General features: G+C 37.9%; 1 protein-coding gene across 3 annotated transcripts in view; it reads right to left on the bottom strand.

Annotated features, from left to right (window-relative positions):
- Positions 1-526: 526 nt before the first annotated feature.
- TUBGCP5 (tubulin gamma complex associated protein 5) overlaps positions 527-17,151 on the bottom strand; it is an 80,933-nt gene continuing 64,308 nt past the window's right edge. For 2 of the 3 annotated variants that reach the window (XM_026489468.4, XM_026489467.4), the window contains exons 17-23: positions 13,427-13,511; positions 13,203-13,323; positions 12,544-12,722; positions 11,283-11,408; positions 10,601-10,689; positions 2,317-2,417; positions 527-789 (exon numbers count right to left, since the gene is read on the bottom strand). In XM_026489468.4, coding sequence (XP_026345253.2) covers positions 743-789; positions 2,317-2,417; positions 10,601-10,689; positions 11,283-11,408; positions 12,544-12,722; positions 13,203-13,323; positions 13,427-13,511 — 748 coding nt within the window. In that variant the 3' untranslated portion in view covers positions 527-742. Of the gene's footprint in view, positions 790-2,316; positions 2,418-10,600; positions 10,690-11,282; positions 11,409-12,543; positions 12,723-13,202; positions 13,324-13,426; positions 13,512-17,151 lie in introns of those variants that run through there. The other variant, XM_048221386.1, reaches the window with a different exon arrangement.

The raw sequence follows: 17,151 nt of genomic DNA, 5'->3' as shown, positions 1-17,151 counted from the left end.
ATGCTAAGCGAAGTAAATCAGAGAAAGACAAATACCATATGATTTCACTCATGTAGAATTTAAGAAACAAAACAGATGAACATAGGGGAAGGGAAGGAAAAATAAAATAGGAAAACAGGGAGGCAAACCATAAGAGACCCTTAACTATAGAGAACAAACTGAGGGTTGCTGAAGGGGAGGTGGGTTTAGGGATGGGGTAACTGGGTGATGGGCATTAAGGAAAGCACTTGAAGTAAAGAGCAGTGGATGTTATATGCAAATGATGAATCACTAAATTCTACTCCTGAAATTAGTAACACAGTGTATGTTAACCTACTTGAATTTAAGACCTAAAAAAAAAAAAAAAAAACAGAAACAAAGAAAAACTATATAAAAGTTTCTGTGACCAAGCAAAAGGAGAACAGAAGAATTTAAAATGCTTTCTTTTTAATGCCAATAACTGCATTTCCAAAAATGACATAATTCACCTTTAAAGGTATCAATACCATAAATGTATCTTAGAGTAGGAAATATAAGTACAGACAGCTTATATACATTTTTCTTTATTGATATAATTTTATGCACATAACCTTACATACTATCCAATAATCTCCAAAGAAAACACCTACAAATGTACTTGTCGAGACAGTAAACAACTGTTTTTAAACTGAACCAAAATAGAGATTCTGATTTCTCAGCTGCATGTGGTGGAATTATTTATATATAAAGATCAAATCTTAGGTATTTACTACATTAAAGATATTTAACTTTGTTCCATGCCAGCCATGAGTGACAGTGCGAGAGATTCCACTGTGGAAAGAATAAAAATAAGGTTAAAAAACAGGTTTAAATATTTGAAAATAAGGCCTCAACAATTTCAGAACTGAAAGTATTTAATGACTTTCCAATTTTTTTTTTTTTTTTAAAGATTTTATTTATTTATGTGACAGAGAGACAGCCAGCGAGAGAGGGAACACAGCAGACGAGTGAGAGAGGAAGAAGCAGGCTCCTAGCGGAGGAGCCCGATGTGGGACTCGATCCCGGAACCCCGGGATCACGCCCTGAGCCGAAGGCAGACGCTTTAACGACTGCGCCACCCAGGCGCCCCCATGACTTTCCAATTTTTAAGTATTGATTATTTTAAATGTAAATAAAGATGATAATGGCTTACTAAATACAAATTGAAAAAGTAGTGATTTATTTTGTATTTTAGATTAATGTTGAAAACAAAACATCTGGCATTTCACTGAACAAATCACAGTTGTTCCCTATGTCATAGAACCTAGAGTCAGTTCATAATAAAATGCTATGTTCTAACCTGTGAATGGATCCTATTCGCATAACAATCACCCAATGCAAAAATGGACAAATGAGTCAATGTTTTCTCTAACACATTTCTAACATAGTGTTTTTTAAAAATGTTCACCGTCTCTTAATTAGCATATCACAATTAGAATATGCAGAAAAAGGGAAGAGATTCTGCACGCTTCAAAAAAAAAAGCTGTGCATGATATCTTGGAAGGATGCTATTGGGACAGATACTTTGAATTTTAGTGAATAAAGGTTATTTCTGTGGTTGAATTATCCTTAAAAAAAAAAAAAAGCTGTGCAAAGAGATATTACTTAGTCCTCTGTTTCTACAGATGAAACAGCTCTCTTTTCCCTGTGACTCAATCCACAGACCTGTCTGCCTCATGTGGTATTTTGAACTGTTACACTTGTACTTTCCTCAAGTTTTTAAAATTGTGGGAAAAAGGGGTGCCTGGGTGGCACAGCGGTTAAGCGTCTGCCTTCGGCTCAGGGTGTGATCCCGGTGTTATGGGATCGAGCCCCACATCAGGCTCCTCCGCTAGGAGCCTGCTTCTTCCTCTCCCACTCCCCCTGCTTGTGTTCCCTCTCTCGCTGGCTGTCTCTATCTCTGTCAAATAAATAAATAAAATCTTTTAAAAAAAATTTAAAAAAAAATTAAAAAAATTGTGGGGAAAAAAAACAATGCTTATCTTTTGAAAAGGAATAATTACAAGAGCTACACATAATAATAAAGTATGACTGAAATCTATTCTGTCATCTGCTTTACTTAATAATAGTTATAGAAATCCACTGGTGTAACAAATCATATACTAAAAAGCATTATCCGCAGTCTCAGTGTTTTACGTTTGATATTCACTCATCACATTGTAATTCTGAAAAAACAAGTCAAAGCATGGCACAACTGCTGAGGGATGTTCCAGGTTTGAAATGGTGAAAAATTCTCATTCTTCATGAGATTAGTACTAAACAGTAGACTTAGCTACAAGAAAATATAAAAGCAGTAAGAATTTACTATGGTATACTCACGATGGGGAAAGGATCCTCTACAGACAGCTTTGTTTAAAATGGTTACAAGAAACATATGGCAGTTTTTAAAATCAGACTCCATTTTCTCGATAGATTCCATTCTAGGAAAGAAAGTAAATTTCAATTTAAGTAAGTAAATAAAGGGTTAATGGGTAGGCTACAAAACATCTTTGGAGTAATTTCAAATGTACTTCAGTTTAATTTCCTAAATCTAAAGATTACGAAGTAGAAAACTTCCCGCCCCACTTTAAAATATAAGCTTTCCAAATATTTGAAGGAAAAAGTCATCAGGACATAAAACTGTGCTCTTTTTGGGTGGTACTGTGTTCCGAAGCTGGGATGACTAGGGATGTTCCCTTTTCCATTACACATTTCTGTATTTTTCATTTGCATATCTTCTTTTTGAAACAAATTATAAAGATATAAAACCCTACATTTTAAAATTATTAAAAAATGGGAGGGAAAAATCAAATAAGACGAAATCAGAGAGGGAGACAAACCATAAGAGACTCTTAACTATAGGGAACAAACTGAGGTTTGCTGGGGGGGAAGTGGGTGGGGGATGGGGTAACTGGGTGATGGGCATTAAGGAGGGCACGTGATGTAATGAGCACTGGGTGTTCTAATGCAACTGATGAATTACTGAACTCTACATCTAAAACTAATGATACACTATATGTTAACTAATTGAATTTAAATAATAAGTTATAAAAAATAAAATCTCAAAAAAAAAAAAACTTTATCATGGGCAATATGGAACATACAAAACAGAGAGCGCAGAGGACACTCACACACCCACAACCAGCTTCTGCAGCCATCTACTGCCTAGAGGCTCTGTGCACAGCCCAGCCCCACCACATTTAGAAGCAAATCTGAGACATCATAGCCCTTCTGTCATAAATATTTCAGTGTGTATACATTAAAGATAAAGATTCATTTTAAAACATAGCCACAATACTAATTGCTTGAAAAAATTTAACAATGATTTTTTAATGTCATCAAGTAACCAGTGTTCAAAATTCACGTTGCTTTTGAAATTTTTCACTCTTCTGCTGTAAGTCTGAATCAGGATCAATTAATTTCCACGCACTATAATGGCTGATAATGCTTCTGAAGACCTCCTCACTCCTGGTTGTTTTTCCCCACAATTTACTTGTTGAAGAAACTGAAACAATTCAATTTTAGCCAAGCATATGCAGCAGTGTTATTTTCTCCTCTACCTCACAGTGATATGGAAAGAAAAATATGCTTTCCATACTTTGAGACTGCCTTAACAAAGCAAGTAAGACTTTTATTTTTATCCTGCAATTAAGAATTCTAAACTACACTTAGTTTCTTCATTCAGAGTATTCTGGTACAGCCATAGATTAAAATTTTAAATTTGATTAGCACTATCATGAACTCTCACCTCCTTACTGACAAGTACAAGCTATTATTCCAACACTCTGGTTGGCCAGACTTGTGCATTTATTTTAGGGAAGTAACAGAGGCATTACCATTACATTAATTTTATGAACAAGACAGGGACAAACTACTGAAGGTTTACAGGTTAACAGTAGAGAATGGTACTCTAGATATGAAGAGCAAGCTCCTGGCTGCACAACTGTCCTCTGATTTCATGGCATCTGTCTTTTTTTTTTTTTTTTTAAGATTTTATTTATTCATTTGACAGAGAGAGACAGCCAGCGAGAGAGGGAACACAAGCAGGGGGAGTGGGAGAGGAAGAAGCAGGCTCCCCGCGGAGGAGCCTGATGCAGGGCTCGATCCCAGGACCCTGGGATCACACCCTGGGCCGAAGGCAGATGCTTAACAACTGAGCCACCCAGGCGCCCCAGCACCTGTCTTTCTACATGATTTTGGACAATAGCCTACCAAGACATCCAATTTGCCTTAAAATAACTCAGCAAGTTATGAATGGGGGTAGACACCCAGAGTTTGTTATGCAGTTCTACTTGTGTGTATGTTTGAAAAGTGTTCATAATTAACAAAACCTATACAAGTAAACATGAATGCAATCTAAGAATATTTACTTGTTCCAATTATGTTTCAGACATTTCTTCTTGTTTTACAACTCATAAAAGAACTGCACACTTTTGATTCTGCCTAAAGTGAAAAACTTCAACTCTTCCCTTAATATAAGTGATGTGTAATACACTGCCAAGATGTAAAAAGACTCCCACAATGTACTTTACAAAAAAGGGTTTCTAAAATAAAGCCTGTTTAAAAAATTTTTAATTTAAATTCAATTTAATTAACATAACCTGTATTATTAGTTTCTGTGATAGAATTAGTGATTCCTCAATTCTATACAACATCCACTGCTCTTTACTTCAAGTGCTTTCCTTAATGCCCATCACCCAGTTACCCCATCCCTAAACCCACCTCCCCTTCAGCAACCCTCAGTTTGTTCTCTATAGTTAAGGGTCTCTTATGGTTTGCCTCCGTTTTCCTATTTCATTTTTCCTTCCCTTCCCCTATGTTCATCTGTTTTGTTTCTTAAATTCTACATGAGTGAAATCATATGGTATTTGTCTTTCTCTGACTTACTTCGCTTAGCATGATACCCTCTAGTTCCATCCACATGTCATTGCAAATGGCAAGACTGCATTCTTTTTGATGGCTGAGTAATATACCACTGTATATATACACACCACATCTTTACTCATTCATCTGTTGATGGACATCTGGGCTCTTTCCATAGCTTGAGTATTGTGGACATTGCTGCTATAAACATTGGGGTGCACGTGCCCCTTTGAATCACTATGTTTGTATCCTTTGGATAAATACATAGTGGTGCAGTTGCTGGGTCATAGGCTAGCTCTGTTTTTAACTTTTTGAGGAGTCTCCATACTGTTTTCCAGAGTGTCTGTACCAATTTGCATCCCACCAACAAGGTAAGAGGATTCCCCCTTCTCTACATCCTTGCCAACATCTGTTCTTTCTTGAGTTGTTAATTTTAGCCATTCTGCCTGGTGTGAGAGATGGTATCTCACAGTGGTTTTGATCTGTATTTCCCTGATGCTGAGTGATGTTGAGCATTTTTTCCTGTGTCTGTTGGCCATTTGTAGGTCTTCTCTGGAGAAATATCTGTTCATGTCTTCTGCCCATTTTTTGACTGGATTGTTTTTTAGGTGTTGAGTTTGGTGAGTTTTTTTTTTTTTTTTTTTTAAGATTTTATTTATTTTTCAGAGAGAGCAAGCAATAGAGCACAAGCCGGGCGGAGCAGCAGGCAGAGGGAGAAGCAGACTCCCCGCTGAGCAGGGAGCCTAATGTGGGCTCCATCCCAGGACCCAGGGATCATGACCTGAGCTGAAGATAGACGCTTAACCGACTGAGTCACCCAGGTGTCCCAATAAGTTCTTTATAGAGTTTGGGTACTAGCCTTTTATCTGATGTCATTTGTATCTTCTCCCATTCCATAGGCTGCCTTTAGTTTGTTGCCTGTTTCCTTTGTTTTGCAGAAGCTTTTTATCTTGATGAAGTCCCAATAGTTCATTTTTGCTTTTGTCTCCCTTTCCTTCGGAGACATGTGTAGCAAGAAGTGGCTGCGGCTGAGGGCAAAGAGGTTGCTGCCAGTGTTCTCCTCTAGGATTTTAATGGATTCCTGTCTCACATTGAGGTCTTTCATCCATTTTGAGTTTATTTTTGTGTATGGTGTAAGACAGTGGTTCAGTTTCATTCTTCTGCATGTGGCTGTCCAATTTTCCCTACACCATTTGCTGAAGCGACTGTCTTTTCTCCACTGGATATTTTTTCCTGCTTTGTTGATTAGTTGACCATAGAGTTAAGGGTCCATCTCTAGCTTCTCTGTTCTGTTCCATTGATCTATATGTCTGTTTTTATGCCAGTACCATACTGTCTTGATGATTACAGTCTGTATTACAGCGTGAAGTCTAGAATTGTGATGCCTCCAGCTTTGGCTCTTTTTCAATATTCCTTTGGCTACTCAGGGTCTTTTCTAGGTTCCATACGAATTTTAGGATTATTTGTTACAGCTCTGTGAAAAATGCAAGCTGTGTTTTGATAGGGACTGCACTGAACGTGTGGATTGTTCTGGGTAGCACAGAAATTTTTAACAACATTTGTTCTTCCAATCCATGAGCATGGAATGTTTTTCCATTTCTTTCAGAAGGGTGCTTATACTCTTCAGAGTACAGATCTTTTACCTCTTTGATTAGGTTTACTCCTAAGTATCTTATGGTTTTTGGTGCAATTGTGAATGGGATGGATTCCTTGCTTTCTCCTCCTTCTGTCTCATTGGTGGGTGTACAGAAATGCAACTGACTTCTGTACGTTGATTTTATATCCTGCCACTTTGCTGAATTTTTGTAGGAGTTCTAGTAATTTGTGGGTGGAGTCTTTTAGGTTTTCAACATAGATTATCATGTCATCTGTGATGGGTGAAAGTTGACTTTTTTTCCAATTTGGATGGCTTTTATTTCTTTTTGTTGTCTGGTTGCTGAGGCTAGGACTGCCAGTACTATGTGGAACAACAGTGGTGAGAATGGACATCCCTGTCGTGTTCCTTACCTTAGGGGAAAAGCTCTGTTTTTCCCCCTTGAGGATGATACTCACTGGGTTTTTTTGTATGTTGAGGAATGTTCCCTCTATCCCTACTTTTTGAGGGTTTTTATCAAGAAAGGATGCTGTATTTTGTCAAATGTTTTTTCTGCATTAAGAGGATCATATGGTTCTTGTCCTTTCTTTTCCTAATGTGGTGTATCACCTTGATTGGTTTGAGGATGTTGAACCACCCTTCCCAGGAATAAATCCCACTTGGCCCTGGTGAATAAGCCTTTTAATGTACTGCTGGATCCTATTAGCTAGTATCTTGGTGAGAATTTCTGCATCTATCTTCATCAGAGATTTGGTCTGTAATTCTCCTTTTTGGTGGGGTCTTTGGTTTTGGGATCAAGGTAATGCTGGCCTCACAGAGTGAGTCTGGAAGTTTTCCTGCCATTTCTATTTTTTCAAACAGCTTCAGAAGAATAGGTATTAATTCTTCTTTAAATGATTGGTAGATTCTGCTGGGAGGCCATCTGGCCCTGGACTCTTATTTGTTGGGAGATTTTTGATTACTTATTCAATTTCTTTGCTGGTTATGGGTCTGTTCAGGTTTTCTATTTCTTCCTGTTCTAGTTTTGCTAGTTTTTAAGTTTCTAGGAATGCATCCATTTCTTCCAGATGGCCCAATTTGTTGCCATGTAGTTTGTATTTTTTTGGTGTTGGTTCTGATTTCTCCTCTTTTCATTTATGATTTTATTGATTTGGGTCCTTTCTCTTTTCTTTTTGATAACCTGGCTAGGGGTTTATCGATCTTATTATTTCAAAGAACCAGCAATTAGTTTCATCGATCTGTTCTAGTCCCCCCTCCCCATGTCATTGATTTCTGCTCTAATCTTTATTATTTCTCATCTCCTCCTGGATTTAGGCTTTATTTCATGTTCTTTTCCCAGCTCCTTTAGGTGTAAGGTAAGGTTCTGTATTTGAGATTTTTCTTGCTTCTTGAGGAAGGCTTGTATTGCTATATACTTCCCTCTTATAATCAGGTTTGTTGTAGCCCAAGGGTTTGAACTGTCATGTTCTCATTTTCATTTTCTTCCACGCGTTTTTTAAATTCTTAATTTCCTGGCTGACCCATTCATTCCTTAGTAGGATGCTCTTTAACCTCCAAGTATTTGTGTTCCTTCCAAATTTTCTCTTGTGATTGAGTTCCAGTTTTAAAGCACTGTGGTCTGAAATAGGCATGTCATAATCTCAGTCTTTTGGTACAGCTGAGACCTGATTTGTGACCCAGTATGTGATCTATTCTGGAGAACGCTCCATGTGTAATTGAGAAGAATGTGTATTCTGTTGCTTTAGAATTAAATGCTCTGAATATGTCTGTGAAGTCCATCTGGTCCATTATAATGTCTTTCAAAGCCCTTGTTTCCTTGTTGATGTTCTTCTTAGATGATCTGTCCATTGCTGTGAGTGGGGTGTTAAAGTCCCCTACTATTATTATATTATTAACAATGTGTTTCTTTCAAAGTCTTTGTTTCCTTGTTGATCTTCTGCTTAAATCATCTGTCCATTGCTATGAGTGGGGTGTTAAAGTCCCCTACTATTAGTATATTATTATCAATGTGTTTCTTTAATTTTGTTTATATGCTTGGCTGCTCCATCAGGGGCATAAATATTTAGAACTGTTAGATCTTCTTGTTGGATAGACCCTTTAATTATGATATAGTGTCCTTCTTCATCTCTTATTACAGTCTTGGATTTAGAATCCAGTTTGTCTAAGGATGACTACTCTGGCTATCTTTTGATGCCCATTAGTATGACAAATGGTTCTCCACCCCCTCACTTTCAATCTGGAGGTGTTGTTGAATCTAAAATGAGTCTCTTGTAAGCAGCACATTGATAGGTCTTATTTTTTTATACATTCTGATACCCTATGTCTTTTGATTGGAGCACTTAGTCCATTTACATTCAGAGTAATTTACTGAAAGATATGAGTTTAGTGTAATTCTATTACTTGTAAAGTCACTGTTCCTGTAGATTGCCTCTGTTGCTTTTTAGTCTCTGTTATTTTTGGGCTCTCTCTTCGCTCAAAGTATTCCCTTTAATATTTCTTGCAGGGCTGGTTTAATGTTCACAAATTCCTTTGGTTTTTGTTTTCCTGGAAACTCTATCTCTCTTTCTATTCTGAATGACAGCCTTGCTGGATAAAGTATTCTTGGCAGCATATTTCCCCCATTTAGCCCATTGAATGTATCATGCCAGTCCTTTCTGGCCTGCCAGGTCTCTGTGGCCAGCTCTGTTGCCAGTCTATGTTTCTACTCTAGCAGGTTCCGGACCTACTGTCCCGAGTGGCTTTCAGGATTCTCTCTTTACTTCTGAAATTTGCAAGCTTCGCCATCATGTCGAGGGGTTGACCTGCTTTTACTGATTTTGAGGGTGCAGTTCTCTGTGCTTCCTGGATTTGAATGCTTGTTTCCCTCCCCAGATTAGGGAAGTTCTCAGCTATAATTTGTTCAAATGAACCTTTTGCCCCTCTCTCTCTTCATTTTCTGGGACCCCTATTATCTGGATATTATTTTGCTTTATGGAATCGCTAATTTCTTACAGCCTCCTTTTGTGATCCAGTAGTTGTCTCTTTTCTTTCCAGCTTCTTTATTTTCCATCATCTTGTCTTCTGTATCACTTACTTCTCCTCTGCCTCATTCATCCTCGCTGTTAGAGCCTCCATTTTTGACTGCATCTCAGTAATAGCATTTTAAATTTTGCCCTGATTAGATTTTAGCTTTTATTTCTCCAGTAAGGGATGTTGTAGTGTCTTCTACGGTTTTTTCAAGCCCAGCCAGTATCTTTATAATTGTTTTAAATTCTAGTTCAGACATCTTAGTTATATCCATATTTAAATCCCTGGCATTGAGTGCTACCCCCTTTTCTTTCTTTCATGTGAATTTCTCCATCTGGTCATTATGTCCAGAAAAGAAGAAAGAGAAAAGACAACAATACCAACAAGAACAACAGAAAAAAATAACAAAACAAATCAGAAGAAAACAAAAACAAGACAAAATAAGAAAAAGTCAAACCAAAAATGAACCGAACAAAACAAAATACTAGTCCTGGGTTTATTTTGGTCTGCCTGTTAAAAGAAACTAGATTCCAAAATAGGAAAGAAAACATACATACATATACATATACATATACATATACATATATATATGCATATGTATATATATATACACACACACAAAGTAAAATAAAATATACAATGAATAGAAAGCATATATATATATAACATATATATAAAAATAAAAAAAAAGAAAAAATAAGAAAACAGCAGAAGAAAAAATAAAACAGAAAGATTAAAGAATAATAAAACAACCACAAATGCTATATACTGCTTCCCCAAGAGCTGAAGTTTTACAGTTCTTTATGACTGGTAAATTTGGTGCTGGTTGGTTGCTCCTGCTGGTCTTCTGGGGGAGGGCCCTGTTACACTGATTCTCAGGTGCCCTTGCGGTGGTGAAACTGCGCCTCCCTTGCTGGGAGGCCAAGTTCAGTGTTAGTGGCTCTGGATTCTACTTTGTGGTGCTGTTTTGCTCCCTGAAGGCTTTCAGCATCAATGGGGGGCAGAGAAAATGGCAGCGCCCCACTCTCTAGTCCCAGAGCTGAAAGTTTGTGCCCACCACTCTTCAGTGAGCCCTCATAGAAAAGCAGTCATTCATAAAGCCAGTTTTAAAAGGAAGCTGAAATGGTCAAAATGCAGAGGTTCCACAAGCTACATACTTACTGCCATGCCCCCAGACCTGCTTGCCAACCATCTGCAAACATAAGAGCCAAATTCAGTACCTTCATGATGGCTTCTTTCACAAAACTGACCTGGAGATTAAAGCCACAGACAGAATACAGGCTCTGTAACTATGGACACTAACACCAACACTTTTATTTAATCCACATGAGTCACAGAAAAAGTTCATCAATGCAATGACAGCCTTCAACATAATATAAAAGGGTGCTAGGCTGTGAATAAGTGCACTTGGAATCAGGCCATGCACCTAATTCACTTGTGATACAGGGAGTATTAGCAACAGAGTCGACAAACAGAGCAAGTGGCGATTTCCTAGGATGGCCATTTAAATTCACTAACAAAAGGAACCAAGTAATCCAATGGCTGTAAATTGACTTAATCCCATATATTTTCACTAAGCTGGATGCACTTCCTGACCAGAGACACAATTTTCCAATTGAATCCAAGTGCAGTGCAGGGTGCAGATGATCATAATACAGTTTTCATCTGTTTCTCTTAGACATAATTTCTAGTAAAGGGCACAAATTTGTAACTTTATTTGATTTGGTCATTCCTTATAGAATATTCTGCTTTGTAAGTACAAAATTCCGAAGCAGAGACAACCTCCCTTGACCAGCTTCGTTCCTGCCTCAGTGGCCAAATCTGCAGATGACATCTCACATACCTTTTCTCTCAGCAAACATCGATCATGGATAGTTGACAAGTATCTATAGTGAATCTTAATCAACTGATCTAAATCCTTGGCTTCCTCAACTTGATGTTGAAACTCCAGCCCTGTGCTGTGAAGAATCTTGAAGAGAAAGATGAAAAGGTTTAATGAGCAGACTTCTCTGAGGACTTGTATGCTAGACACAAAACTTTTTACCAACCTCTTCTACTCCTCTCAAATTCTTTCTTCAATAATTACATCTGTAAACTTTACAAAGTACCTCCTTTAAAGGCTGACATTCTTATCCTAGAATAATGGTGGGGGCCAGTTCTTTAGGAAATCCATTCACATAGTAAATGAATGCCTTGCTTTGGACTAACAGTGTTCCTGGTGGGGAGCGGCAAGTACATCAAATCACATACAAATGCATTGATCTTTTTTTTTAAATTATCAGGAAATTGAACTTACATGTTTTTATAAGTTCCAATGTTTTTTATAATGATCTTTCTTTAAAAGTAGCATAGAAATACTTTAACTAGAAAACAAGAAAGAAGCAAAAACTTAAACTGCTACCGTTTACTCTCAATAATTGGTTTAAGGCTGCCTCTGAAAGCCAATGCATGGTAAGCAGAAAGCACCTCTGCCATATGCATCATGTCTATAACACAGGCTTCAAAGGCTCACTTCTTCCAAATAAAATGAGTTTCAGAATTTGTGTACAAATGAGTTTTTTTTTTTAAAGCAACCATTTTAAATCCCAAATGAATACTATCTTCCAAGAACACTGCTATTGTTCAAATATCTGAACTCCTCTTCCAGACTTCCTCTAGATCTGGTTTTAAGATGTATAAGAAAAGCAGTTTCATTTACTTCGTAATGAGTTGCTTCTTGTTTCTAAGAAAAAAGTTTGTAATCAGGCTGCATCTTCCTCCTTACACACCACACTAGTCTGACAAATTTTGGCTGTTATTAAGATTTGAAGCCATTTTACAGGGACAGACCTGTCATCACTGATAAAAGTTTAAAAAGCTATACTGCAAGTTCTGAAGGCAATTCCAGAAAAGGAGCTCTGGGTATGCCCATCCTAAGAGGCTGCTGGACAGGAGGGACAGGAGGAATCTCTGGATACACATGCTCTGGCAATTTTAAAAAAACATTTTCCCCCTCTGCATGTTATTTTATGATCAAATCTTTTATATGTGCTATTTTCACACTTATAGTCTACAACTATTTTGTGGGCTCTTATAAATATATCACAAGTAATCCAGACACAAACCCTGGTCATGATGTAGTTGTGTAAGCTGTTCACAAAGTGCATGAGCTTTACTCTCAAGAGGAACATACGATGAATCTGTTGTCTTATTGGTTCCTTTTGCGGTCCAAACTGAGCAGTTGTGTCTTGTTCACGTAAAAGTCCTTCTCTGAGCTGTGGTTTTCCAGCAGTACTAGCTAGTTCTGTACAAGATTGAAAGAGCAGAGTAGGTGGGAAGAACATCTACTCAAACCCCACCAGTGCCACTGCACAGGGGTGGGACTTCTGATGTGGTCATAAACCTGCAAAGGGCACTCTACAGGAGGCACATTAGGGACCCTGCCTTCGATGTCTCTGGAAGGTAAAGCAGTGAAAAGCTCCCCTTATCACCGTCATTAAAACGTAAATGCCAAGTCCCAATACTTTGTCATTAAAATTTTTTGCACAATTTAAGAATATTTACTCTGGCCAAATTCTTCAACAAGCTGTTACATTTCAGAATGACTGCAGTACAATTCCCTGGTATCTCATTCAGGGAAGTTAATTTTGACAACAGTAAAACTGTTGCTATAAATACCTGTCATTTGGGCACTTGTGTTACAAAAAAAATGACCAAAGATCACCACTTCTTTATTTCAGGGCTAAAATTCAATTATAATTTATCTGTTGAAAACAAATCTTACCACCAAATAGTAAAACATCCAGACTATATTTTGCCCACTTTATTTGCAATAAGAGAAGGAACACCTGATTATAAATTTTTTGACATTCCAAACTTATAACAATATCCACAGGCCATGGGATCTATGAAAACAAAAACAGAAAATTAGAATAGAAAGTAGCCTATTACTTGCATGTTGTAATTTTAATAGAAAACAATGTTCTTACAAAATGTATCAGCACATACCTTATAGCTCAGGGTCAGACCATCTAAGATATGAACAGGGAGTTTCTTCTTGGTTGTCTCAACATTTTCATAAGATATAGACAGACTAGATAAAGAAATTTCAGTTTTAGTTTGTGAAAGTACTATGCTCAAATAAAAATACTCTTTAAAAAACGATTAGCATTTTAACATTTACATCATATTTCAAAGAAGATATAGTTCATAAAAGGAATGCAAATATTTCAATAAAGGTTTTCTAGCATATACTCCAGAACAGGAATTTGGTTTTAGAAGTAAGAGGAGCAAAGTTTTTAAATAATGGGTTTAGCTATGAAACAGAAGAGACACTTCTACGTAGTTAAGTTAGGAAAAAAGATGGAAGTCAGGGAAGAAGATATAATGGTAATAGGCTGGGTGCGTAATTCTGATAAAATTCAGGCAACAGGCTCAGAAGAGAGACCTCTGCTGAAGGCAGTGGAGGGAGACTGCTTTCCTTGCCCTGGAGAGTGTGTGTGCAAGTCTGTTGACAGCAGTGGGGTTTGCTTCTAAAGCAAAGGTGTTTACACACTGCTTCACCCACTCTTTCCTAACATTGGTTTGAATTTGACTCTAAATAAAAGAATCAACAAATGTGCATGAGAACGTCCTTGCACCAGGCACCACATGGGCAGTTAACTGCCCTTACTCATTCATCCCCACAGTAGTCCTGTCAGTGGACTGGGAAACGATGCAACTCTCCCACAATTACAGGGGCATCAAGTGATGAAACCAGGATGCAGACCATGGAAGGTTTAAGTGTAACACAGAGGTGGGGAGGCAGCCTTACAATCAGAGACAGAAAGCATAGTGTGTAACTTATAAATTAGTCAATTTGTTCTATGTCACAGCACTAGTCAGAATTTTTTTAACTTGTAAGTTATGTGCACCCACTGAGTACTTAGGAGGCACTTACTGAATACCTTTGTCAGTCATCATGCCACACAGGTGAAAGAAAGTCAATCAATTCTCCCCTTCTAGGGACTCACAGCCCAGAGAAAATCCCAGAGCAGACACAGGGTGCTGCACCAATCCAAGCCAAGCAGAACTCTGCAGGAGAGCAGACCACTGCCGGGCCATACAAATGGAAGAGCACATAACTGGAGGAAGCTATGAAGCAGGGAGAGTACAGCTCTTCAGCAAACCAGAAATATTCCAAATTCCTGAAATGGAAAGTGTGGTAGGAGAAAGAACATGATGTGTCTGTATGTGTATACGTATTAGAATGAACAAGATAGTAAAAGCATGCCCTCTCATGAGAAGGAGCTCAGCCCATCTGTTAGGAGGAGCCAATGAGGAGCCTGAACACAACTGGTGGAGGGAGTTGCTGGTATCACTGTGGTCATTCTGGTGGCCCTGTCAGGGTCAAATGGAAGGGAATGAAGCTGAGACACAGAGACAGGAGGTGTCAAGAGAGGAGCTCTTGAGTCAGCACTGAGAGGTAAGGGGAAACGTTATCTAGGAGGCACAACAACCAGGGAGGGTGTAGGAGCTAGGACAGAGGGAGGAATCTAGGGCAAGCCACACTGCCTTCGGGCACCAGAATGAACAATGGTGCTCGACTAGAAGAGACAAAAGATTGTTTGGGATGAGACAATGATGAGCTCAGTTTCAGATACATGACATTTGAGTATAGTCACAAGCTGCTGGCTGTGCAGGCACCTGGGCTAAAGGTACTGATCTGCAGATCATAAGGGGTCACTGAAGCCATTAACAGGGACTGGAACTGTCCCAGGCAGGAGCGCTGAGGCAGTAGAGCGAGAAGCTGTGCCAAAGGTAGGTGGGAAGCAAGAGGTCCACAGGGAGATTACAGAAAGAGCAGCAGGGATGTGGGAGGGTTGTAAGGCAGCGGTACTGGGCAGGGCAGGAAAGCAGCATTGGCACTGATGCTGGAACTGAGAGGGAGACTCAAGGGCCAGACTCAACAAGCCTGAGGAGGCAGACAGCTACCCAGAACATATGGAAGCCAATGCAGAAGGGGTCCCTGGGGGTGGCTCATTTCTCCTGAATTAATCTATGAATAGAATGCAATCTCAATAAAAATACCATCAAAGTTTTTGTTTTGGTGAAGCTAGACAAGTTGGCAATAAAGTACATTTGGAAAAATAAACAAACAAGAATAGCCAGGAAAGCCCTATTATTAAAACAGGACGTTATTAGCACATGAATAAACAGAACAGGGAAACAGAATGGGGAATCTAGAAAGATACTCAAGTACATATGAAAATTTAATGACAAAGGGATATGTCAAATAAATGCAGGAAAGATGGATTTTTTTTTTTAAAGAAATAAGTGATGGGAACGAATTAGTCATTTGGAAAAAGATAAAACTAGATCTATTTCTCATGTTTTTAGCTGGATAAATTCCAAATGGATCAATATCTAAATGTAAAAAAAAAAAATAACCTACTCAAGTATTAGGAGAAAAGATGGGTGAATTTCTTTGTAACCTGAGAAAAAGTAAAACTTTCTTAACTCAAAATCCAAAAGTAGTAAAAGCCTGATAAATTATAAAACTAAAAAAATCTACATGACGGAACAACAAAAAATGATTATACCATAAGCAGAATGAAAAGACAAGTGTCAAATTGGGAAATGTATATAATATAAATAGCTTCTAAAAGAATAAGAGACTGATAACTAACAGAAATGGTGGCAAAAGATATGGATAGTTCACATTAAAAAATTCAAAACTAAACATATGGAAAGATGATAAAGCTCACTCATAGTTAGAAAAATGTAAATGAAAACTATACTAAAATACTGTTTCTCAGCAGACTGGCAAAATTCCAAAAGTGACAACATATTCTGTTGGTGAGGCTGTGGAGAAAGCCACTCAACACATTGCTGGTGGGAATCCGAAAAAATACAGCCCATATGAAGAGAAATTTGGAACAGCTGGCAGAATTTCACACACATGTACCCTTTTACCCAGCAATCCCATTCTAGGAATATACTCCAAAGTTACACTGGCAAAAATATGAAGTGAGATACACAAGATTAGTCAGTCACTGCAGATATGTACAGCAGAAGAACTGAAACCAAAATGCCCACCAACTGACTGAAAAAATACAGCGGAAAGCCGGTCAGCTGTAAAGGAGTAAGGACAAGGTCTCTAGCTTATAAATGGAGTGGGTGTGAGATACATTAGTAACATAAGAAAAATAAACCAGATGCCAGAGTGGGCAATGCATGCTACCTTTTGTACAACATGCAACAGTTGCCTAAAGGAAAGGGAGGAAAAGGGCAGGAACAGAAGACAGATCTCCCTAGAAGTACCACTGTTATCAATGATTTTAACTTAAGAAACATACAGCTGTTTACATAATTTAAGAAAAAAATTGAATCAAGAAAAAAAAAGCAGTTACTAAAAGTAGAAAATAAACTAAAACAAATGAACTTGACCCTATATTAAGCTGGTGGCATAATCACACAGAGAATTATTCCAAATGACCTCGAAATAGCGTATTCTGATGATTTGATAGTTTAGGAAGAGAAAACAATCACAAACAGTAATTTAAACTCAGGGTGGGCTTGTTGCTATTATTGTTATTTTGGAACTATTACCTATTATAGAATAAAAAAACCATTAGTTATGTTAGTGTGTTAATAAGCACTCAAGAGAAGAAATACAAAGGAAAATCAAAGAAAAACTAATCTTTAAATTGGAAATATCAATATGAAATTATGATTATTCTTCCTACACATTT

This window comes from Ursus arctos, unplaced genomic scaffold (assembly GCF_023065955.2).
Source record: "Ursus arctos isolate Adak ecotype North America unplaced genomic scaffold, UrsArc2.0 scaffold_28, whole genome shotgun sequence".
Taxonomy (NCBI): Eukaryota; Metazoa; Chordata; class Mammalia; order Carnivora; family Ursidae; genus Ursus; species Ursus arctos.
Note: the sequence above shows the minus strand (reverse complement) of the source record. Positions and strands in the feature narration are given on the sequence as shown.